The sequence below is a fragment of the Liolophura sinensis genome, chromosome 7 (genome assembly GCF_032854445.1).
Source record: "Liolophura sinensis isolate JHLJ2023 chromosome 7, CUHK_Ljap_v2, whole genome shotgun sequence".
Classification (NCBI taxonomy): Eukaryota; Metazoa; Mollusca; class Polyplacophora; order Chitonida; family Chitonidae; genus Liolophura; species Liolophura sinensis.
In genome coordinates, this window is record NC_088301.1 from 28,270,992 (window position 1) to 28,296,122 (window position 25,131).

Here is a 25,131-nt window from a genome sequence, read left to right on the forward strand (position 1 = left end):
TAGGAGAATCGAGGAAATTGCTCTGATAACTGCGTGAACGTGACATCATTAATTGTGTCCCTACATGCTTTGATATCTATAATTCCGAAAATCTTGCATGTGGTTTATTATTTCAGATTGGCTGCTAAGCTCGTTTCCGCCCTCTTCTGCAAACGTTGTGTAGCCGAGGGAACGACTAGGACCACGGTTAATACAGTTGTCTCCCTTGTAAAATCATCTTCTCAGTAAGAGACGATTTTCGTCCAACAGACGACAGTTGCGGGAATTACGCCACGGCCAGTACATTACGTTTGATAGAGTTCTAAGTTTAATTTCGCACTATTCACATGTTTTATCAAATGCAATGTAAGGACTGACCGATCATTAGGTCCGGGAATCGACGTGGAAAAGCTGGACACGAGGTACTTCAAAAACTGTGGAGGACTGCGTGGAAACGTCAAACGTAAGCTTGTCATCTGGCAGTAGCATTAAAGGGAGTGAAGGCCTTTTTCCCTCACTGGCCTTTTCCCCACTGTAGATACAAATCAAATAGAAAAACATGTACTTTTATGTGATTTGGAATAAAAAAAATGGGTATTGTTATAAAATTGTTGCTTCATGCAATTACTGAAAATACCAAATTTCAGAAAGTGTGTTTTGTAATCCTACATAACATACAAATCAAACTCAAAGAACTATTTTGTTTATATGCAATGAGGCCTTTATTAACATACACAAAACAGCGGTGAGGCTATTCACATGAACAAGTTATGCAGGTCTATAAATACTATGAAAGAGTACAACATACAAACTTTAATACAAAAAGCAAAATTAGGAAAGTCTAATGGTGTGTATAGTAGCTTGCAGTGTCTCTGTTATTCCTCTGGTGTTGTCCTTCCTGGCTGTACAAATCTGTTTCAATCTGTCCTGTAGGTTTTGGTTTCTTTTCGAACTTGTTTTTGTTGCTGCTGGTCAACAGAGTGCTGCACTAGAATGGTTACAGTAAGCGCCTGATCCTTCTGTAAATGTTCAGTGAGGGCCTAAACAGATGGATGTTGATGGCCAACTACCTTGAACAGGCTGCATTCCATGACTCGCAGAGATTATTCGTGCAATCTTCTTGAGTGCTAATCTTAATCCCCCTAACTTCTCAAATCTTATTGTCTTCATGTATAATTACAAAAATAACCAAATTAATTCAGTTTTATTGCCTACACCTTAAACTTGTACTTGTCATTCCAAACAACAAGGTTAAACAAACCCTCATGATTCAGATTAAATTTTTACATATACATGTAACCTGCAGTAATTCAATATTAAGATCATAATTATCAGTAGAAAAAATTACCAGTAAGAAAATGTCCATTTTTTCTGTTTCATTTAAAAGATTGTCCAAGTATGGTTTATACATGCACACAAGCAAAATAGTTCTTTGGGTTTGTGATTTGTGTGTTTTTGGTGGATTACAAAACACACTTTCTTAACAATGATCAGTGAAAAAAAAAAATATATTTATAAACATATATATATATATATATATATATATATATATATATATATATATATTTCAAATCACATAGCAGTAAATGTTTTTGTATTTGTATCTATAGTGGGGAAAAGGGCCTATGGGGGAAATGGCCAGTGGGGAAAAGGGCCTATGGGGAATATGCCCTGGGGAAAAGGGCCTATGGGGAAAAGGGCCAATGGGAAAAAAAGGCTGGATCCCCAGTAAAGGTAACCCCAAAAGTAGCTGTGTAGGTCTTTGATTATGTATACTATCACAGCCCTGTCTTGTTCCATAAGCTTACCTTGAACACCTCTGTACTTCCCTTGCTGGCTTCAGTGTACTACTGCTGGGCATCAAATAATTTGTCTGTCCATAGTCACAGTTGTCTCAGCTATCAATTCCAGGTAGGTGTTCCCACGTGTCATCACTAGTAAATCCACACAAGCATGAAACTAAAGTGGAAACTGGATGAATTCCTACTCCAACTGCCATGTTTGAATCCATACTCCTCACAGTGAGGGGGATCATGTATACAATTACCTCTGTCACTATTAGGCAAGTTAGACCTTTTGACACGCATTCTGGCTAATTGTTTAGGATCACTCTCACCAGTAATGACCTAGAGGGACCCATAATAACATTGATCTCTAAAAACATTTCTCAAATAAATTAAACAAAACTGAAGAAAAGATTAAACAAGTACAAAATATGCTAGAAGTGTCAGTAGTTGTCTCCCTTGTATGGGCTGCGAGGAGTATACATTCAAACATGGGGGATTCATAGTTTTACAGTGATTTCATAGCTGCCCTGAGCCAGTCATGAGCACACTCTATGGTCACATGGCTAAAGTATTGGTGGTGAAAAAAAAAGTGAATTTAGCCCAGATGAGATAGGCATTGAAGGAGACTTTAGCATGAAAAATGATTCATATAGCTTGTAGGTAAGAAATTCTGCCTGGAAAAGTAATCAGTATGTGTATAGGCTTCAAATGTGATAGTTTCAATGTTGTGTAGGATCAGCAAAAAATAGCATTCTGCCAATTTAACTCAGTGTTATTTATCACCTCCTCCTCTTTGCCACGAATCCGGGTGCTCGAAACTGTAAACAGTACAGATATACATCGATTTGGGGGGGACAACATGCTTCTGATGTTTATTTGTTAATGTCCTTGATAACTTGTTGAGAAAGTGGCAGTAAATTTTACTTTGTACATTTATATCACTGCAATAATTTTCTGTGCTATTAAGACAATTCAAGTAGAATTCAACTTATTCTATCATCTTGACCTGTCCACTCGGACAAGTCAGGTTTAAAATTTCTTGCCTTAATACGATGTTGACCTGTTTTGGATAGTCACCACTGTTGAATCCTGAAAGTGTTCCTTATGCCTGTTGTGTCTGTACATTTTTTGGCATTAGGCTGACAATTAGGCAGACATTAAAATGATGTCACAGAATGTTGTTTGCATAATGGTAAACCATCAGTCATGGTGTTTGAGAGAAAACCCAGTCCCCCAGTAACATGACAGTATTACTGTTGCAACATGTTTGATACCAGCAGATGATCCGCACAACTTAAAATAAATTAATGTACTAATTATTTATGCTTCATGCATGTGCCTAATTATTATAAATCTTTCTGATTTAGCAGTGTGACCTTAAGAGACTGTTGAGCAAACCTGAAGATGCCAAGATACCTTGGACTGAACTACTTACATGAGGTATGATAGCACCATAAATTAATAACTGTTTTTAGATTATAGAGGGAAAAATATGTTTTAATATGATATACAGTGCAGTAATATGACATATAGATCTTCACTTTAAATCCTACACACATCTTGACCCCATGATGCGTATCATATGTGAACCGTCTGCGGAACATAAGCCATTCCTGTTCGTTCCCTATTCAGGAGATGGTGAAGTGAACCTCCGACCATCATATGCAAATGATACGCATATTTTGATAAGAGTTTGTTATCGTTTGTTAACGGCACAACGGCCTTTCTGTTCTAGACATGTTCTTTGCTAGAGGGCTTTTATACATGACAAAGCCACAGTAAGCCCCAGAGGGAGTCTGCTACATGTATATGCTTTTTCTAGTACTTGAAGTTTCTATATACTCCATTATAGACCCCTGAAAGTTCAAGCCATGTTCGCCATTTTGAACATGTGCCAATGAGTAGCAAGGATCAATAGGCCACCGAGCCCTATTTTTGACAAGTGTAAATACAACCCTTTATTTAAGCTTCTCACAAACTGTTCACAAGCTATCCAACCTTTGAACTATCTAAGCAAACTAACAGGAGCTTGCTGAAGCTCCCTTTTGGTTCACTGAAGCTCCCCACTAGCTAGCACAAGCTTCCCTCTACCTACATACACTGTACCCAGCACAAGGTCTCTGCAAGCTAGCACAAGCTTCCCTCTAGCTTGAACAAGCCCTTCAGTTGGCTTGTGCAAGATCGAAGCCCTCTGCACGCATGCGGGAACTCCTCGATTATAATTGTTAGCTAGTGTGAACTTACACTAGCTAGCACAATCTCCGCAGATGTCACTGCTAGCTAGCACAAGCTCTCCACTTTCAAATGCTACCTGGCTGAAGCTCCCCCACAAGCTAGAACAGACTTCTTGTGTTTTTATATCTGTACATGTATATGATTGTTCTGAGGCACCCAGTACCCTTAAAGTAATCCAGTCAACTGGATAGTCAGGCCTTGCATTTCGTGAAATTCTTTGTGTATGTAAATGGATACCTATAGGTGATGTTTACCAGTATCCACATTTTCCTGATCACTACTAGTTTTGTGAATTCACTCTTGATCACCTGACCATTGTTGGATAAACAAAAAAAAAATAACCTTGTATGCAATTAATCAGCTTTGATTATATGTCATCAGCTATGTGATATTCCAATTCCTATCAAAACTGATATTGTCTGTAACCAGTGTGTCAGCTTTGCTTGACAAGGGAGTCCAAATGAAATACTGGAGCTAGAGTGCACTTGAATCCTTCCCCATCCCCCAACTTACATTATATCTACCCTACTGGCCTCTCCATTCTACATCTGTTCCATGAGACCTTTGTCAATTCTTAAAGTAAATATTCTTAGATCTTTACAAATAAACATTTGTTAAACATTTAATAAATATTATGACAGTCTGTGCTATCATTTTGAGGTCCTGCAGAGAGAGGGCAAGCATGTTAAAGCATTTCCTGTTGATAATTTTGACAAGAAGATAGTGCAGTGGAACCCCCTGGACAGTTTCAGACCAACAATTTTCAGACCTAGAAGTGAATAAAAATCTGTTTCCATTTTCACTTTTGATCTCATAAATGCGTCCCAAATTCCCTAATTTTAATTAATTTTTGGGTGGTCAGATGTAAAGGATCCTCCATAAGATGGATCAAACCTCTCTAGTCTCCAAACCGGTGCACTATGCATGTTTGACTATGAATATACTGAATATAAGCACACATGTGAGCCTTGGCTCAGATCACCTAATTTACACTGCCTAAAACATTTTTTATATGAGCAAGAGGAGAGCCAAAATCATGTGTGTATGACATGAAGATGCCACCTTGATGTGGCCGCCATGGTAGTTGTAACTGTTATTTTAGTCCCAGATCGTAGGAAATATTCAGTCCAGTGTAAAACACCAATGAAGTAACTGAATAATTACATACCCGCCCATGACTGAACTAATTTAATCAATTTTTAGTTTTAATGGCTGGCTCAGCAACCTGTGGAGGTTCATGGGTTTCCCGCGGGATGTGCCTGGTTTCCTCCCACCATAATGCTGGCCACCGTCGTATAAGTGAAAATATTCTTGAAAGCAGCATAAAACACCAGTTAAATAAATAAATAAATTATGGCTGGCGTGAGCTAGTACTTTGTTTTTAACATATTTGTCTTTGATTCATCAGTGTTAGTAAACATTGCGCGCCGGTTAACCAGAATCACAGAATTATCTGCGATTTAGTTTCAGGAGATTAGGTGTGTATTTAAGGTATAGAGTTGTGAAAAGAATGGAAATACGAATTCAAAACCTTGATTTCCTTCAACAATGTGCAGTGATTATTTCAACAAATGAGCAATTACTTTGAAATCTCACTACCCAATGGAAGGACAAGGATTATAGTGACCAGGCCAGTAAAATATGTGTCACTCCAAAATTAAGACAACACTATTTTACAGGGATCGAAATGGATACTGGTGAAAAAGCTTTCAGGGTATCTTTATAGGTATCAGATACCCGTAAAGATGTCGCAAGGCCTGGTAGTAATAAAGCACATGTGTAATTAAGTCAGAACATTGAACTTTGAAAATTTTAACATTTTAACACAGGGTGTGTAGAAAACTATTCATTTACTAAATTAAACCTGTCAGTTGACCAGAAGGAATTTAGGGCAGGAAGATGTACAGAAGTTGGGCTTTCTATTCTAAATCTTAAAAACAATGGCAGTGGATTGCTACATGTAGTTTTACAGTAATGACATTGTGGACAGAGGAATGCCTGCATGTAGTTGAACAACAATGATGCTTCTGTATTCGGAAATTTTCTAAATGACCTAAATTTTCGCCCACAAAAGTGCATTTATTGAAGCAAATAAATGTCACAAAATTCTATTTTTCATGCTGAAACTAAAAATTTTCCAGCAGAATATCATCCCATGTTCCAAGCAAACCTCAAAACACCTTTCTAAAATTAATAGAACTCTTACAATCATGGGCAAGTTAGTCATGGATGAAATATATGGTCATTTAGCGTAAATCGAATCTCGGATTTACAGGTACATGAACGGGAGGGAGGCTGGAAACTATCTGCATAGCCTAGCTGTATAGGCACATGTATGTAGACCATTCACTAGCCTCAGTACTGTACTGTATTAAAATGTGGGTCCCTATTTTCACCTTCATTTTGAAAGTAATCTGTTGTACATGCTTTATTGTCCATTTTATTCATTTCCTATAGGCACCCTATGATTCCTTAATCGTCCCATAATCTAGTGTACTTGTAATTCTGTTAACAGCACCACTTTTCCTTTATGATTAGATGATGTAGAAACTACAGGTATATGATTTTTCTGACATGATATTACAACTCAATTCAGGTTCCTCAGTCTTGGTGTATATCAGAAGGAGCCCAATGATTTTGAGGCTCATGACAGGGTTTAGCTACAATTTTAACATGTGAATGCCTTAGTGCAACAACTTTTCTTAAATACATTCATCTGATCCAATTATTTTTTTTCCTTCCTTTTTTCTTCTTTTTTCTGTTTTTTTTCTTCTATTTTTTCCTTCTCTTTCATATCAATTGAAGCATTCTGTATAAAGATGTAAGTTTGTGGAATAAGTAATTATTATCACAAATGCATGTATCAGAATGAAATACACACATATAGTAAGTCAGGCATTGGAGAGATGGAGCAGTAGGAAGTCTTTATCATGAACATACAACTGACCACTGTTCTTTTTCATTTAATTTCAGAAAAATAACTTTTACCCTTTATTGAATATTTCTTGTCCAGACTTTTGTCTTGTTCTCAAGTTTTGTGAATGTATCTACATTTACATACATAAATGACTTATTAAATGAATTTTTCAAGTACAAAAGTTTTTATTTTATGGCAGGTTTTGTTATGATGAAATGAAATCAGCCCCCAGCACAGCTCAGGCTCCAAAGAACACATAAATTAGTGTTGTGCAGTGAATATTTCCAATATTAAGACATGGTTATTGACAAAAAAGCCTATTTAGCAACATATAAGAAGTCATCGGTGCATTTTTTTGTGGGGTAATAAATGAGTGAAGAAGTTTAATATGTTCTTGTACATCAGTAAAACGGGTAAGGCTCTTGGACACACATTTTAGCATTCAGAAGTGCAAGCGAGCAGGGTCAGCCTGGTAGCTAGCGCAAGCTACCCAGGATAGCTTGCACCACCACCTGCTCAGGCTAACGTGTGCAAGCTATTCAGGCTAACTTGTGCTATATGTAGCTACACTGGTTAGCTTGTGCTAACTTGCACTAGCATGGTATGTTCAAATGGGAACTTACAGGAAGCTCCCAGCAAGCTACCTACTTTCAGCGATTTAATTATTAAAGATTGTGGGAGCAAGCACAAGCGCTAACTTGCACTAGCATGGTATGTTCAAATGGGAGCTTATGGTAAGCTCCCAGCAAGCTACCTACTTTCAGCGATCTAATTATTAAAGATTGTGGGAGCGAGCAGAAGCTAGCCTGGGTATTTTGTGGGAACTAGCCATGGTAGCTAGCCATGGTAGCTAGCATGAAATATCCGTAGAGATAATGCAAGACAGTGAGGCTTATGGTAGCTGGCACAAGCCTAACACAAGCTAACACTTGTAATCTTACATGGGTAGCCAGCATGGATCTAAATATTTATTTATTTATTTGTTTGGTGTTTTTGCCGTACTCAAGAATATTTCACTTATACAACCCCGGCCAGCATTATGATATGAGGAAACCGGGCAGAGCCCGGGAATAACCCACAACCTTCCGCAGACTGCTGGCAGACCTGCCTGCATAAAGCTGGATAGAAAGCCCAGCACGAGCTGGAATTATCTCATAGTGACCGCATTGGTGAGAGGCTCTTGGTTTATTACGCTTCGCTAGCGTGCTTACCAACTGAGTGGGATCTAAATAAGCTGTCATGATTAGCTAGCTGTGTTTCAAAGGGAACTTAGGGATAGCAAACACTTCAATTAGCTGGGATGGCTTGTGGCAAGCTTGTGACAAGCTTCAATTTTCATAAGGGCTAGATCACACCGGTATTTTCCTGGCAAGCGAAAAAAATACCAATGTGACCGTATGGATCTCAAAACTGCGTTAATTCAAGCTCAGCTGGTGAGGATTGAAAGGCCACTGTGTCATGTTTTCAGAACCCAATGCATGGAGCTGTGTGGTGAAAATACTGAGTGATGTGACCTTAATGACCCCAACATGCAAAAGTGCGAGGATTTTAAGATTAGGATCCAGCTGTACTGTATGTTACATTTACACATACACAGTGTATTGTATTATACTTTGTACTTCATCTTGAACTTGCAAAATAACCTTGCAGTCTAGTCAGTTGGGTTTTAACCCATCTTAACCTACCACTGAGTACATTTTGTAAGTAAGGCAATTCTTTATTCCCTATATTTCCCTATAATTTTCCTGTAGGGAAATATTTTATTTTTTTTCTGGCTAAGAAAACAGATTGGGATTCCAAAGAAATTAACACTGAGGGGAAAAATGAAAAAATCACAATAAAAACATAGGGTTCTTATTTTGGAGAGTCTGTCGGGTTAACCTCAACAGACATATTTTTAATGATGGCTTGGTACAATAAATATTTGTATATCATTTCAGACCAGTGCAGTTCAAGAAGAATATGGATTTACACTCTGTGGTTACATACATGTATATGTGATCAGTGTTAAATGTGCTTGCTTAATTGTGTACATGTATGCATGATGTGTGATGGGCTATTTTCTGTCTCTTCCATGTTTAATAAACTGACATACACAAGATAAATATCAATCAAATGAGTAAATAAATCCTCTTTGTGATTCAATTTCCAGGCCAGTACGGCAAGACGCCAATTTTGAACAAGTCTTTGTTAACTGTTCCGCAGCATCTGGAATATGTGGAGAAGTATTGTCATTCTGGATTTGTACCTGACGGTCTTTACATGGTGCCATGGACCAAGGGTAGATATACATACAATGTATTATCATAGTCTGCAGTCATGAAGTTACAAGGAGTGCTTTTGGTGGTGGTATTTGTATTTATATTATATAGAATACAGGAGCTACAAGTAAAATCTAAAAGGTAAAGTGAAACATCATGATGGATCTGTTTTAATTTAATTTTAGGGGACCTCCTGGGCCGGGGGAGCTAGCATGCCAATACAGTGCAATGGCCCAGGAGCCTCTCACCAATGCAGTTGCTGTGAGTTGAAGTCCAGCTTATGCTGGGTTCCTCTCTAACTGTACGTGGGAAGGTCTGCCAGCAGTATGTGGATGGTTATGAGTTTCCCTTGGGCTCTGCCCGGTTTCCTCTCATCATAATGCTGGCCGCCGTCACCTGAGTAAAATATTCTCGAGTACGGTGTAAAATACCAAATATCAGATAAATAAATTATTCAAGTTTACTTTGAATTCTTTGAATAGGGTCTTTGAAATTTTATTATTTTTAACACTGTCCCAGATAAAAAATATTACACATGCAACCTATGTGTAGGATACATGAAGGTGATATTGGTATGTGAAGTAAGAGAATTCCCAATATTATTCTGTTAAAGGATTAGTGTCCACATTTATTATTTTATTCGTAATTAGATACCTCTGTATATATTGTTAATTTGATATGAAAAAATAGTATATTAATGTGAGTAGACACTTAAAATCATTAAATAATGAGGATGGTTTTATGCATATTTTTCACTCAATAATTGTTAGCCGAATTGTATCATACAAGACCAACCGCTGTGAGCTGTCAGAGCTTTGCCATCTAGCTCAGTGTTAAGAAAGCTACAAAAGTGACAACAAGCATATCCAGTTTCTCCACGTAATAGTTGATTGTTCTATATAGGGTTGTTAAAACAGGTTATGCAAGAACCATAGAATTAGTTTTTTGAAGTTTCCAGTTGGTTTGATGCCCATGAAAGCATTAATTTAAAGATTTAATTTTTCTTCCTTTCCTCTCTCGCTGATATCAAGACAGACTTTCCAGTTCCAGTGGCTTCCTGATCTCTATTCCAGTAATACATTGTTCAGACAGGTTATATAGTATTTGTAATTAGCACCAGTTGCCAAATGAAGACACTAATCTTTTCATTCTCAGTGGGGAGTTAATTGTTAACTCTTGCACCAAGGTGAAAGAAATGCGGAATTTCGTTGAATGTAGGTAAATTATTTAGTAGTGTGTCATGTTTCCACAAAATAAAATAATCATGACTGTAGTAGTGTAAAAAAAAAGCATTTTCTACAGATTGTTTGTTAAATAATTGCCATTGTTTTTTTGCACAGTCAAAGCAGATGAGGCTTTTCTTGAAGGAGAAGGCCAGTTGGCTAGCTGTGACCTAAAAGTTCTGACGGAAGGACTTTGCAAGTCAAATGTGGAGACTTTTTCAAAGTAAGTCAAATAGAACAAGTAGAGGGTGTAAATTTGTCTGTTGCTACTGTTAGTAATGGCTTCAAGAAAATGCTTAACTAGACAGCTTTTGTTGTACCCTCCTGAAGGAAGTTGGACTGGGAGGGAGAGGTGGAGGGGGGGATATTTTTTAGGGTGTTAATTTCGATGAAACTTATCATTGCTCCTTGCCTATCATCTGAACTTACCATACATCTTCAGCCCTAAAAATTTTAAATATCTGCTTAACAAGAAAAAAGGTTGCATGAAATTTACCTTGCGGACATAGCAAATTTTTTTGGCATAACTCCAAAACGGATTTCATAAGAATTGGTTACGATATTCAAGTAGATTTAGTGGACTGGTTTTATGCTGGACGGTCCTGATGTAGTAAGCACCAGTCATATCGTAAGCACAGCCACCGGGCTTACAATGGCACGAGGGTTTCAGAATTGCTGTGAAACACTTTCCGTGTACTTTTGACCTTGGAAACGGTGGAAAATGTTGTTGTGGTTCAACAACTTCTGCTATCGAAGCAGTTTACCTGTAATAATTCACTTGTATTTTAATGGCATTTCATCAAATAAATTTTGGTGTCTGGTGTTTTCTGAAGATTTAATTATCACTGACTTTTGCAACGTAAAAATGACCATAGTCCCTCAACATTTTCTTTTAAATGGAAAGAAAACACTAAAATAAAATATTTATCAGATGAAAGACCATTAAACGCTGTCCAGGAAAACAGTTTGATTATTTATAGAATATTTCTAAAAATGCAGATAAAACTGGTCTGTTATCAGTGACATCAGAGAAATATATACTACCGGTATATGGTGAATGCATTGATAGCTCTAAAATGTAGATACATTTGGAATGCTGAAATAAGTAACCTATATGGGTATCAAGTGACACAAAGCTGATGTGGTGTCATTGGTTCCAGTATGGTCAGGAAAGGCCACCATAGAGTCCAAAGTTTTACATGCATTTTAGGAAGTCGGAAACTATTCTAAAAAACGAATTAAGCCATTTTCCCAGGCAGTATTTAATGCTTTCATCCGACATATGCTTCATGCTAGTGTTTTCTTTAATATGTATGAAGCGTCTCTGACTGATTGAAGTGTCAAACCAAAGACTATCGAAACAGTATAAATCCTATAATTTCACAAACAAGGGAGAGAATCAGGCACACGAAACTGTCAGTTTAAGTTATCTCCATTGCCTGAAGAGTGCAATGCAGCAGGTGTTCAGCTTCCAGAACAACCTTGCACTCAAACTGATCTCATAAACCGAATTTCATGTAAAGCACAATATCCTGTGTCGAAGATTTTGATTGGCTGGAACATTCTTCTTGTTGTGAATGGACTTTGGGTTTCTGTGATTTTTAACTTGACATCCGTTGGTCAGTAGACGTATAACCTGTGGCAGCTGCTTGGCTTGGCTGTCTGTTTCCTCAACAAAAAAAGTATTATCATTCCACTTTAACTCATGCAGACAATCATAATGTCACTCTTTTTTGGTACCTCAGTATTTTTTTTTTCATTTTATTTTATTTTTTTCTATGTTATTTTGCACAGACGGGAAATTGCCTGATTTTGATTTTACGTATCCTCCATGTGAAATGAATGATCGTTCGCACCAATTTTTAAGGGCTGCGTCTTGCCTATCATCTGAATGATATCATAGCTATCACAGCTGCCGTGTTGGGAAATCCCAACCTGGTGGCTATTATAGCTATCACAGTTGCCGTGTTGGGAAATCCCAACAGGGTGGCTATTATAGCTATCACAGCTGCCGTGTTGGGAAATCCCAACAGGGTGGCTATCATAGCTATCACAGCTGCTGTGTTGGGAAATCCCAACAGGGTGGCTATCATAGCTATCACAGTTGCCGTGTTGGGAAATCCCAACAGGGTGGCTATTATAGCTATCACAGTTGCCGTGTTGGGAAATCCCAACAGGGTGGCGGCTATTATAGCTATCACAGTTGCCGTGTTGGGAAATCCCAACAGGGTGGCTATCATAGCTGTCACAGCTGCCGTGTTGGGAAATCCCAACAGGGTGGCTATCATAGCTATCACAGCTGCCGTGTTGGGAAATCCCAACAGGGTGGCTATCATAGCTATCACAGCTGCTGTGTTGGGAAATCCCAATATGGTGGCTATTATAGCTATCACAGCTGCCGTGTTTTGAAATCCCAATATGGTGGCTATCATAGCTATCACAGTTGCCGTGTTGGGAAATCCCAACAGGGTGGCGGCTATTATAGCTATCACAGTTGCCGTGTTGGGAAATCCCAACAGGGTGGCTATCATAGCTATCACAGCTGCTGTGTTGGGAAATCCCAACAGGGTGGCTATCATAGCTATCACAGCTGCTGTGTTGGGAAATCCCAACAGGGTGGCTATCATAGCTATCACAGCTGCCGTGTTGGGAAATCCCAACAGGGTGGCTATCATGGCTATCACAGCTGCCATGTTGAGAAGTTCCAACAGGGTGGCTATCATAAAAATCGAAAGTTTAGTGACTGTGTCTCATAAATATGACGGGTAAATGAATTAAACTTGCACAATACCTGTAGAGGCCTCTCTTCACTCGGCTTGGCCTCTGGCCTTGCCTCATGATGTTGGTATAATGGGAATTCAATTCAAGCTTGTGGGACTTTACATTATTGTGCAACAAGCCTTCCTGTCATTTGTTTTTAATGTTTTCTTATAGTTTTCTTTCTGTTATTTTTGGAAATGTTGCGGGATGGAAGACCTGAGGGTACTTCAGATATCTGGATTGTAGTTTAAAACAGCAGAAGAAAGCATTTTTTAGTACATGTAAATACTTATAATATCAAAACACATATTAGAGATGGTTGTAGTTGTATATTTTGCTCTGTTTACATGACCTGTATACTTTTCACCTTAAAGTTTAAAATCTGCATGCATAATGTGTTTGTAATCTGACAAGAAGTCTTCATATTGTTTGATGTAGGTGCTAAAATTGGGAGTAGTTAATATTGCTGTAGTTGATTACATTGAGGACATAATACTTATTTGAATGTTACAAATACTCATGTATTATTTCCCGTACATTACTATCTTGCTAACTCGCGTAACTGAATTTCTGACATCTGCTACAAATCATCAAAAACAAGGATGTTCATCTCCATTCTGATAGAGATTTGGATTTGGTACGCAAATCTGTACTCCGTGTTTATTTCAGGCAGATCCCGGAGGTCACACCTGGAGATGGGTGGGAGGTTATTCCTAGTTCTAACCCAGAGTCACAGGAAGCACTCGCAGGGATGCTAACTACACATATAGTGGATGATTGTGATGATAATGACCTTCAGAACTCCTCTGACAATGGGGAACCTCACAAGGAAACATTTGCTCCATATGCCCTTTCCTGCTGTAAGTGTTCATACTTATAGTCTAAAACATTCCAGTAACTGAGTTGAGGAAAGCTGGGTTTTGAAATCTTCCAGCTTTAATTGTAGCTATGTTAGAATCAACTTATCTCTGATTGAAAACACTTCACATGTTGGTAAGCACCGTGTTAGATTGGTTTCCTCTGGGAAAATGGTATAACTTTTTCATTCTTGAGAAAATGGTATTTCTAAAAAAAAAACAAAGCAAAAACCAGTATCGATATGTGTAAATGTTCACAGTGAAAACATTCCAGAAGGATTAAAGAATTCATATATTGTTTACAGGTATCACTGGTTGTAAAGATTTGCTGGAAGAGGTGATAACAAAGGAACCGTTTCAAGAGTACTTGCTTAAGCTGCCACGTGTGCGAAATCTCCTGTCATGTTTACAGCAGTACACTGTGAAGGATCCTCTGCTGGAGTATGATTCTGTAGGAGAGCCCAAGGGATTGTTGAGGTATAAAGCAGGGAACTTTAATATACATGGCCAATAATGAAATTCCATACTTCACTTGACTACACCTGTTTCAACCTTACAGGTGTACATATAATTTCACATGCAGTTGGGGGCCCTCCATGGCGAAGGTGCTTAGCACGTCAGCGCAGCGCAATGACGCAGGAGCCTCTCACCAATGCGGTCACTGTGAGTTCAAGTCTAGCTCATGCTGGCTTCCTCTCAAGCCGTACATGGGAAGGTCTTGCAGCAACTTGCGGATGGTCGTGGGTTTCCCCCGGGCTCTGCTCGGTTTCCTCCCACCATAATGCTGGCCGCCGATGTATAAGTGACTAATCAACACCAATCAAATAAATAAATAAACACATAAAATTGGTATTCGGTACTAAATCATGCAGTTGAAATTAGTTTGTCATATGTCACCCTCAAGCATTAACTAATGAACAGTTTTTGAGATCTGGCATTAGCCAGAGTATATACGTGTGTATATATATATATATATACATACACACACTACTGCAAACCATATGACTCGACATAACTGCTTTCCAAAAACGGTAGATCCAAACATGTGAGTATTGCAGGAAAATCAGGCAGTGATTTGTAGATATTAGTATTGGAAATAGAATTTTGAAAGCTATTCTACGTGTTTAAGTCTACATTGTTTTATTTTATAGCATTAAATCATAGAACACAGTTTTGAGGAGGGTCCAGAAAGGTAGTTGTGCTTCTGGTTTGACGGTCTGATCGCAAGTGTAAAACACGTGTTTTAGAAGTATTATTGATCTTGTTCACAGTGACAGCCAGTGTGTCATATTGCTGATATAAAAAAATCTCTGTTGTTTGTATGGCCGTGGAAAAGTTTGACGTGTTCGAAACATAGAGGGAGTCAGTTCAGTGGAATTATATCCACAAATTTAACTTGGTTATACTAGGGTTTTTAGATTGGTGCTAACCAAAACAGGTCTGCTTGTCATAATCAATAGAAGCCAAGTTTAAGGCTGAAGGTTTCCAACACCAATCAGTCATTTTAATCACGTCTTCCTTGTTCATTTAATGACAAGGTCTTAGCACCATATAATTAGAGAAATAATGGCGGTGTCACTCATACTACATTGTTTTGGTTTAGAGATCAATATTTGAATGTATCACATGACTTTTAAAATCATTCGGTTTTACAAACTGCTCATTCAGGTGAGCTTTCCTTTCACCATAATGATGGTCGCTGTCATTTATGTGAAATATTCTTGACCATGTCATAAAATGAAAATAAATAACTATATCTTAATATATACTTTGGGAAGGATCATTATAAAAATCCCTACATGAAAATTGATGATCACGATGAAAATTGCGCTTGCAATGTCCTTAACCTAATGTCAAGCTGTTAGTTCAAATATATGCATACCTTTTCTGTTAAGTTCTCAGGAGAAACAGAAACAGATGGTTTTCTGACATTGCTCCTGGCACTGTCTGGTTTCTTTATGCCATGATGCAGGCTGCTGTCACTAATGCAAAATATTCTTGACTGTGGTAAACTACCAATAAATAAATAAATAGACATACTTCAGTTTGGTGCAGTTTTTGAGTATGGCATTTAACTGCAATCAGGTAAAAACCTTTGTGGAAATATAGCAACATAACACAGGAAAATTTCATATGACACTTTATTGTGTTGAAACAGATAAAGAAACAGAAACACAAAGAAATCATTGTAATTTGGCATGTACTAAAGATACAGCGTATGAATACACTGCCAGTAATTATAGAATAAATAGAAAATGTGACCTAAGAGACAGACTAATAACACAAATACCTGTTACAGTTGTTCTATTTTTCAGTGTAGATCAGTGTGATTTTTTTGTGCAGATCCACTTATATTTGGCTGCAAATTGTTTATTTGACAAACAGTCCTCTGAACCTTGTAGGGTGAATGACAAAAAACAGAATCAACAAAACATTGCCTTAGTACATGTATGCACATTGCTGTCAAATATCAGACTTGTAGAAGTCATAGCAATTTTTTGCTCTTTGCTGATGCTGGCAGGAATGACAGACAACTGGAAGAAGGCAGTGGAAGACAAGATGAGGTAGAGATTGAACTTAAATCTCCCCAAGAAACTTTCACCAAAGTTCCATTTGAAACCTCAGAGGTAAGGACAGCCTTTATGAATACTGAATATTTTATTTCAAGATACCATCTTAACATTACAACAGTAATGTTAAACTGGTGTTAAATTGTTGTTTGTTTCCTGTGGTCAATATCCTATAATACTGGGTGCCATTGTGCATGCGAAATATTCTTGAGTACGGCGTAAAATACCAATCAAATATAAAATAAATCAAAAAATGTTGGCAATGGCCAAAACTGTGTTTCCATTAGATACTTACAACCCTCTGTACTTCAAAGCTTGATTGTGGATGATTGGGTGCAAAGCTTGATTGTGGATGATTGGGTGCAAAACTTGATTGTGGATGATTGGGTGCAAAACCCTCTGTACTTCAAAGCTTGATTGTGGATGATTGGGTGCAAAACCCTCTGTACTTCAAAGCTTGATTGTGGATGGTTGGGTGCAAAACTGTTGACAATACAAGAAGCATAATATTTCCATGCATTAAATAACTAGACATTAAATAGCAGAGTACAGCTGTAAAATTTTAACACAGTTGACATTTTATTCCACAACTTATCTGTTGTACATAAGTTTATCCAAATTAACTGCAGTATTATGACTGCATGGCTACCATCAGTTGACTTAAAATGTCCAAACCATATGATTCATGCAGATTGAAGCATTAAAATATGTCCAAAACATGTCTTGTTTTCATGATTATTGGTATCTTTGTATTTTCAAGTATCTTCTGGAGGAGACCATTTGCACTACGGAGCTGCAGCCTCTCATTTATGCAGACTGTCTTTCAGATTTTTTGGCTTCATGTCATCCAGAGATAATAAAGAATGATTCAGAGATTGGAGATGGTAAGTCAGAATTGTGACATGTATATAAGTGTATGCACTGCTTCCTCAGGTGATATAGAAAACTTTTTCCATTGACAATTATACAAGTTCCCTCATTAACATGATTATGACCATTTGCCATTAATCTCGCTATTTTCTGAATGTAAAGTTTATAATTTATTTATGTCCATGTGTGATTGGGTTTACTAGTCGACAATTTCACCAGAACAGACCATTATGACCTGTTCAAAGTTTTTAATATCAGGAATAATTTGTTCTTCCTCTGTTAACATGCATTTGTTTGGTTAATAGTGTTACAAAAACTTGTTGAATCAACACCTGGTATTCATCTGATGAGCGGAACAGAACATGGCAAGTTTTCTCCATGCCATGCACAGTCTGCAAGTTTTATAGATATTAATGGAGGTAAGATGGCATTTTTGACAGTCAGATAATTCATACTTTTTGTGGGAGGGCTAATTTTTGAGTGGTCTAGATGGTTGACATGTATTGGTGGAGATCAGGTACCTATGGAGTATCTGCAGGTTCGAAACCTGACATGCCTAAAGCGATCTTGGCCAAGCTTTAGTCCTACAATCTTTACCCAGAAAGTATACATTTCAAATATTGATAATATTCAGTGTTCACTGTTCATAAACCTGCATTGCTTTATTCTGCTCCACTGTGAGTTGTGAGTCATGTGCAGATATCCATATTAAATTTAGAGATGACCTTTCAAACAACATCAAGTGTGTGTCATGCCACACAATGGCCTGTATTTTTACCTTCCTGAATAATAGTTCATGTTGTTTATTTCTGTAAATAAAAGAATTTGAGTTTGTTTATTTCTTAGATTTGCTTCTATGATTTATTTAAAGGTGACCTATCAAATTTCCTTCAGTGATAAAAGTGATATTTCCCACATTTTATAGATATCACTTCTGTCTTGACATTTTTGACGTTTTAAACTCCATGACTTTGTTTCAAGACATTCCAATCTGAGCTCAGTGGTATGACCCCATAATACATGTGCTGGAAACTTTTTCATTCCTACATCATACAACAATAAGACACAACGTCTTACGCAGCTTAGATATATCTAGATCAACTGCAATGGCCTAAGCTTGTCCTTTATTGGTCTAAAATGCATGATCTCTGCAGAGGAAGTGAAAGAGAACAGCAGCATGAGAGAACGTTTTTGCAGTAGTTTCTTAATTTTTGGGGGTAGAATAGACTTTAACACCTTTGTCTTGGCATTTATGTAAACCGACATCACTGAACCTTATTTTGTACCGGGGCTAATCCCAAGAATGCGCAACATTCAAGAGATTTAACTGGGTACGAAACAAAGTTCTGTGGTATATATCTGGTTGTACAACAAACACTGCTGCGGCAATACCCTTAAACATACTGTAAATAAATATAAACCTATAGACTCTCACTCAGTATATATTATGTGTGTACCATTTTGTTCTTGTCAGGTTCTGAATTTAAAGAGTCCGTGTCAGTTGATGAAATGCTGCTTGAGGTTCCACTGATGCTATCATTTGGTGCAAGTGAGACCAAGCCATCACTGACAGAAGAGGCCTTGGGAGAATTGACATTCATGAAACTAGAGCAAGATGAAGAAGTGTAAATATTTAATCAGCTTTTAATGATATGTTCTGATATATACATGTAAGTTTTTAAAAATTAGCTGACTACCACATGTATGCGTACATGCACAGAAGTTAGAACTTTTGCTTGGTATATATACATGTGTGTCAATCAACTTGGGTACTTTGAACTGCAAAGAGTGGGTCATTAAAACAGTCCCAAGCAGGTATATCCGGCCTATGCTTTTTGTTACTTGAATGGTTATTATTGCATTGATATATAACCAACTTAATTAGAAAACGTACAGCCTTCTTAGCCATCTTAGTGTCTTGTATTTACACTATATATGTAGCTTTTTTCGCACAGCATGTTTCAGCTTTTACAGCTATAATAGTTTTCTATCACATGACCTGCAAATAAGAGGGAAAATGCTTTTTTTCACAATTTGATCGCAATTTGGGTCAAAAGTATACACCTCATGGAAAAAATAAGACCAGATTCATGATTGTCATACTACATGGGGTAACATGGCAAGAATTGTCAAATTTAAGATTTTCGTTTCTGTGTGACACCAGTTCAGCTGTATCAGTTAAGACTTAATTTGCATTCACACTGCATTCTTCTTCCAAATAGGGTTTAGGGAACACCTGTAACTTGTTTAGGGAACACTATTTGCTATACATTTGTAGAAATGTAGAAATTATTTGTAAAAATAGAAATTTGTTGGTCACAAGATATTTTCACCCAATAGCAGGCTTGTATAATTTTCAGTGGAGAAAGTTTTCGATATCACCTTGAATGTGCCTAAGCTTTGTGCAGCTGCAGTTTAATTTTCAGCTCATTCGCATCAGGCGTTCTGGAGAAGCTGGTTTTTTAAGGTTTAACTCAAAGTCCAATGTGGACTCCAAATCACACGACCAGATGTTACCAAAAGCCAAAAATCACAACTTCGAAACCATTCCTAAAACATACTGAAGTTTCAGGAACGTACCATTTGTCTTTTTCTCATAAAATGTATCACAAATTGCTGAGAATACTAATAATCTGAATAGATACTTTAGGGATTCAAGCCTGAATGACTTGAACCTCTAATAATTGATTTCATGTACAGCTTCATTAAATGATTTAATTCTAAAATGGCCACTTTGAGTTCAAGTACAGCTGGTACTGGCTTCCTCTCCAGACATCATGTGGAAAGGCCGACTAACTACATGTATCTGGGCTTGGATAAGTTCTTCCAGTAAGCCCCCCCCCCTTTCCAGGTTCTACCATGTTTCCTCCAGCATAATGTAGGCTGTTGTCGCATATTAAGTAAAGTATTCTTCAGTTTGGCGCATGCAAAACACCAATCAAATATATAATAAATAAAGTGTAAAATTGGTTTACAGCTGTTGTTTTCTGACACCAAAACATAGTGAGAGACTGTATGAATTATATTGGAAGGAGGAGAAGTTCTTCAATGAGACCTTGGAACTACGTCTGACAGGTACATGCATGTGCAAATTCATAGATGCAGACTTGTTCAAACACGTCTTACCTGCAGTACACCAGAACAAAGTTCAGACACACTACATCTCAGTGAAATTGTTAATACACAATAACCAGGGTAGCTGCTGCCATCACGTAAGGCTCAGTCTCACTATAGAGCTTGATCATGCAGCCAATCCCTATAAGAGGTGATACTATTATTAAAACCGCATCTTAAGTAACACCAACTCCCAGCATGTCTGGTGACTCCTCCATGTCAAAGCTTTAGTAGTATCAGTGAGAATTGTCAGTTCAACTTAAAACTTTTGGAAATTGGGTTGGATTGGATTATTCATTTCCAGATGGGCTCAGAGTACGTTTAAGTGTGTCTTCAGTTCCAATAAGCAAAGGATTAAATCCAAGAGCACCTAGTAGTTCTCAGAGAAACCCTTTGTCATCATATGACTGAAAAATTGTTGAGTACGACGTTAAACCCCAAGCACTCACTCACTCACTCCAGAGAAACCCTAATTATGTGGATCAGTGTAAAAATGTCTTTCATCTTTCAAGATTTACCACTAATCAGTACAGTCTTAAGTGCATGTAGTAATTAAGTAAATACATGTAGTAATTAAGTAAATACATGTAGTAATTAAGTGAATACATGTAGTAATTAAGTGAATACATGTAGTAATTAAGTGAATAGATGTGTATGTGTGATTTCAGACATGTATTACATATATCCTTATTTCTGAATTGAATCTTAAACAGAGCCAATCATACCAGAGCCTGAAATACACACAGAGTCCTTGACCAGTGAGTTAGTTGATCTCTTGTCACTGACTGCACTTACTCACTCCATAGATGAGGAGTTAAGCTTGCCCTGGGACCTTCTAGGTCTGTTCAAGAATAGTGTGGTCAAGCAACCAGTGCTGGAGAATATAGTACTGAACTGGACATCAGGTGACCTCGATCAACAGAATGGAGTACTTCCAAACCTGGCCTGGGTTGAAAAGCTGGAGAAATACCCAGCTGCCCTGCTGGATGGTGTGTTATTCTCCTTTATCATTCCTTCATTTTTTTGTGAACGGAAATGACAGTGTAAAAATGTAATCTTAGTTTCATTTCTCAACATCTTTGTATTAAAAGTCTTTAATTTTGACACTCTACTGTTTGGGTAAATAAAGGGTTTGTGTGATATGGAACTGAATTGCAATTTACATCTAACGTAGCACATTATGAAGTTTAATATTGAAGTAAAAACGTATTAATATGAAATCAGGCTTGGATGATGATGATTAAATATTGGACACACACTCCTGAAACTCTAATGATTTCCAGCAAAATGCAAGAAAGGACGTTTATTGAACTTTGTTGGCAAAAAATCTTGGTCTGCACTCCAAATTTATGATATTAATTCCTTCTAGATTGTTCAGATCCTGTACTGGAACTTGTTAAGCCTACATCTGACTTCGTCCGGTTAAGAAATGCCATTCTTGGCAGGCAAAAAAGAGGTGAGATTTCAATACTTCACAAATCAAATATTAGATACATTTACTTACATGGTCAGCAGTGTTAATAGATGGTTTGAAGATACGTGTGATTGTAGCTTTGCTGTGTATGGGGAGATGTACTGTACTAATTATCTGACAATAAATCAGAGTATGACAAAAAAATAGGCACTCTGGTATATGTATTTTCTCACTGACGTCTCAGTTATACAGTTGAGTTTATTACTGCATGTATACCGGTGCCATGTTTTGCTGTAAAATAATTGTGACTTATGCTGAATATAGCTAAAAATTAATTCTAAAATTACAGTATTGTTTCAACTTTGACAATATCTAAATTCTTTCCTCAACCTCCTACCCCCCCCCCCCCCCCCCAACCAAAAGACACACACACACACCCACCCACCCCACCACTATCACCGCCGCCCCATCACCACTTCAGGTAATGCAGAAATTCTGATTTGATTTGGCCTGCTTTCATTTTTATATTCAGACAAGCTATCTGCATTACCCAGAAAAGTCAAGTCTGTTTATAGCAGAATTCTGCCACAAACAGCGGTATCGTACCCTCCCAAGACGAGTAAGAAACCAGTCATAGGTAGGTACGTTGTCAGAACATTCCACACATTAAGTGTAAAGGCACTAGTTTGAACCAGTGGTTCACATAGTTATTTATTTCACTTACTTATTTCAAGGTTCATTCTACTGGACTAAAGTATGATATGCATATGAAATTTACTGTAACATGTATCTGGGTTAATTAATTTCAAAGTTCATGGACTTAAAAGTTTCATGTAGATCCTGGTTGGGGAGACATATGTTCAAATTCTGTGATGACATCTGTGCCTAAAATTGTCCATGAACTAATCCAAACTTTGCAATTAATACCTGTTATTATAGAACTTTAGAAATTTGAAATTTCTATTCCATTGTCTACACTCAGTTATTAATGATTGTCGAAAATGGGGTCATGGTTTGGAGATTGATAATTTACATCTGTCAGATAGGTTATTGCCAGTCTTGAGGAGATTCTATATCACCATTTGCTTTTTGGGGAGGTTGAAGCGGAATTTTGAACATTAATAAAGAAAGTTTTGGTCCGTGGAGTTGGGGTGGAGGTTAAACCATCTACTAGTGGCTCTTCTTAAATAAGGTTAGGATTAAAGTCCTTCAACAGAATGTTAATGCATTGAATGATTGCTTTGCTTCAGTTCGGGTATATTTATTGTTGACGTATTATTTCTGGTGTTATAACGAGGTACAACGCATTTCCACTGTTAGCTATAGGATAGATAAATTTGGTTCAGGATGAGCTCCTTCCCTTTGCTCTAACAACATGACCAAGCCATCTCAGCTTGTGTAATATATATATATATATATATATGTGATTTTGAATGCCTGTTTCAGTTAAGCCCTACAAGAAAACACCTGTCAAAGATGATTCACTGAATGACTTTCTGTGGATAATAAGGTCTACGGTTTCTTCGTCCAGCACAGGTAAGTTAATATTTAATATTTAGTATATATATATTTAATATTTAGTTTTCAGTATTTTAGAAATGGATACTGTTACTTTAATTTCAAGTTAGAGACTTAGCCTTCAGCATGCATCTGTATGGGTTCCTATATTTAAATCTTTACACTCAAGAATTGTGAAGGGAAAAACCATTTGATGTGCTTAGAGAATTGCCAATTTCAGAGGTATGTTTTGGCTCTAAAAAAGAATCTTTGGTTGGCTCATTCATCTTGGATGGAGTTTGGATCTAGAGTTTGCTGGTGTACCTCTGTCGACAGTCTGATTATAATGTACAGTACCGCACTTAAATGAAAAATGTTTGTGTTATTTCTGTAGGCTTGTTTGCATTTGTACATATGACACATGCCTTGATTTAATAATGAAAGATAATCAGCTTTCATTTTGCAGATACTGGTTTACTAATACATGTATACATGTACTAGACATCTTAATTACGCTAGCCAGAGATATACGTATAGGCTGCATTACACGGTACAAAATATGCTCTTCTCTTTTGGTGCACACGCATGACGTTGAAACACACAAAAGTCATATGATACCTGCTACACAATTGGTCATCTTTTAAATCACAGCCTAGGTTTTTAATATGACCATTCATTTGACATGATGAGGTTCAGTTTTGGTGAGTAGAGGCATCCATTGTTGCAATGAACTTTCAAGCGAGAAATAAGGTCAATTAGTGGATTTCAATAACGGCACATCACAGGAGACGGCGAATTTTCATTAAATTGTATATTTAAATGGATAGCTCTATAGTTTTTAGCTAGCCTGTACAAAGTAAAGAGAGGTATTCTGATGGGTGGAGGGAGTGTTGGTGTCCGCGCCTTTTTTTTTTGCTCCTTTAATGGGCTCTCTCATGCATGGTTTGAAGGTTAAGCGTTTTATTTTCAAGGATTAGTGTCCAGATTGGTTATTTATTCATAATTAGCTACCCCTGTATATGTTGTTAAATTAAGTGTAAAAAAAAAATTGGAAAAAAATACAGTAATGTGAGTAATAAGGCATTAAAATCACTAGATAATGAGGCTGGGTGTATGCAGCTTTGAATAAATGTCGCTTTGATACACGCTATCCCATTGACTGTGTCTCTCCTGTGGACCAATGAGTGAGCTTCTAACAAATTATGAACTTTATACAAGAATGCAATGGCCATTTGACAGCTACGGCAATGCTAGCGCTTTCTGACCAACTGCAAAGGATCATAAATCGGAACTTCCTCATTGTCTTTTATGGGTTCAGACTGACACAGCAATACGATAGCTTCTGTGTAGCTATAATCCATCTCGAAAATGACACCATTTTGACACAAATTCCAGGGTTGCATAGGTCAGCCAGTCTTGGGTTGGCCATCTATGACGTCACCTGCTGAGCTTTACCGGGCGGCCAGCTGGAAATCTGCTAGGGTAGTAAATCTATTGTTTAAAGTCATATAATTACGTTTCTCAGCGCTCCCTCTGGTAACATACTGTTAAACAGGTTATAGTCTTTACACTTATGACAGGTTGCTAAATCTGGAGACTAACCCTTTAACTCTTGTATGGTGGGCTTTCATACATGGATTGAAGGTT

General features: G+C 37.4%; 1 protein-coding gene across 1 annotated transcript in view; it reads left to right on the forward strand.

Annotated features, from left to right (window-relative positions):
- The first annotated feature begins 266 nt into the window (after window positions 1-266).
- The window catches only part of LOC135470810 (protein shortage in chiasmata 1 ortholog-like), a 52,224-nt gene continuing 27,359 nt past the window's right edge, over window positions 267-25,131 (forward strand). The window contains exons 1-15 of the mRNA XM_064749853.1: window positions 267-442; window positions 3,134-3,206; window positions 9,071-9,199; window positions 10,520-10,625; window positions 13,832-14,022; window positions 14,325-14,496; window positions 16,541-16,646; window positions 17,350-17,473; window positions 17,765-17,878; window positions 18,934-19,084; window positions 20,437-20,534; window positions 21,287-21,562; window positions 21,943-22,029; window positions 22,520-22,624; window positions 23,434-23,523. Coding sequence (XP_064605923.1) covers window positions 9,181-9,199; window positions 10,520-10,625; window positions 13,832-14,022; window positions 14,325-14,496; window positions 16,541-16,646; window positions 17,350-17,473; window positions 17,765-17,878; window positions 18,934-19,084; window positions 20,437-20,534; window positions 21,287-21,562; window positions 21,943-22,029; window positions 22,520-22,624; window positions 23,434-23,523 — 1,639 coding nt within the window. The 5' untranslated portion in view covers window positions 267-442; window positions 3,134-3,206; window positions 9,071-9,180. The remainder of the gene's footprint in view (window positions 443-3,133; window positions 3,207-9,070; window positions 9,200-10,519; window positions 10,626-13,831; window positions 14,023-14,324; window positions 14,497-16,540; window positions 16,647-17,349; window positions 17,474-17,764; window positions 17,879-18,933; window positions 19,085-20,436; window positions 20,535-21,286; window positions 21,563-21,942; window positions 22,030-22,519; window positions 22,625-23,433; window positions 23,524-25,131) is intronic.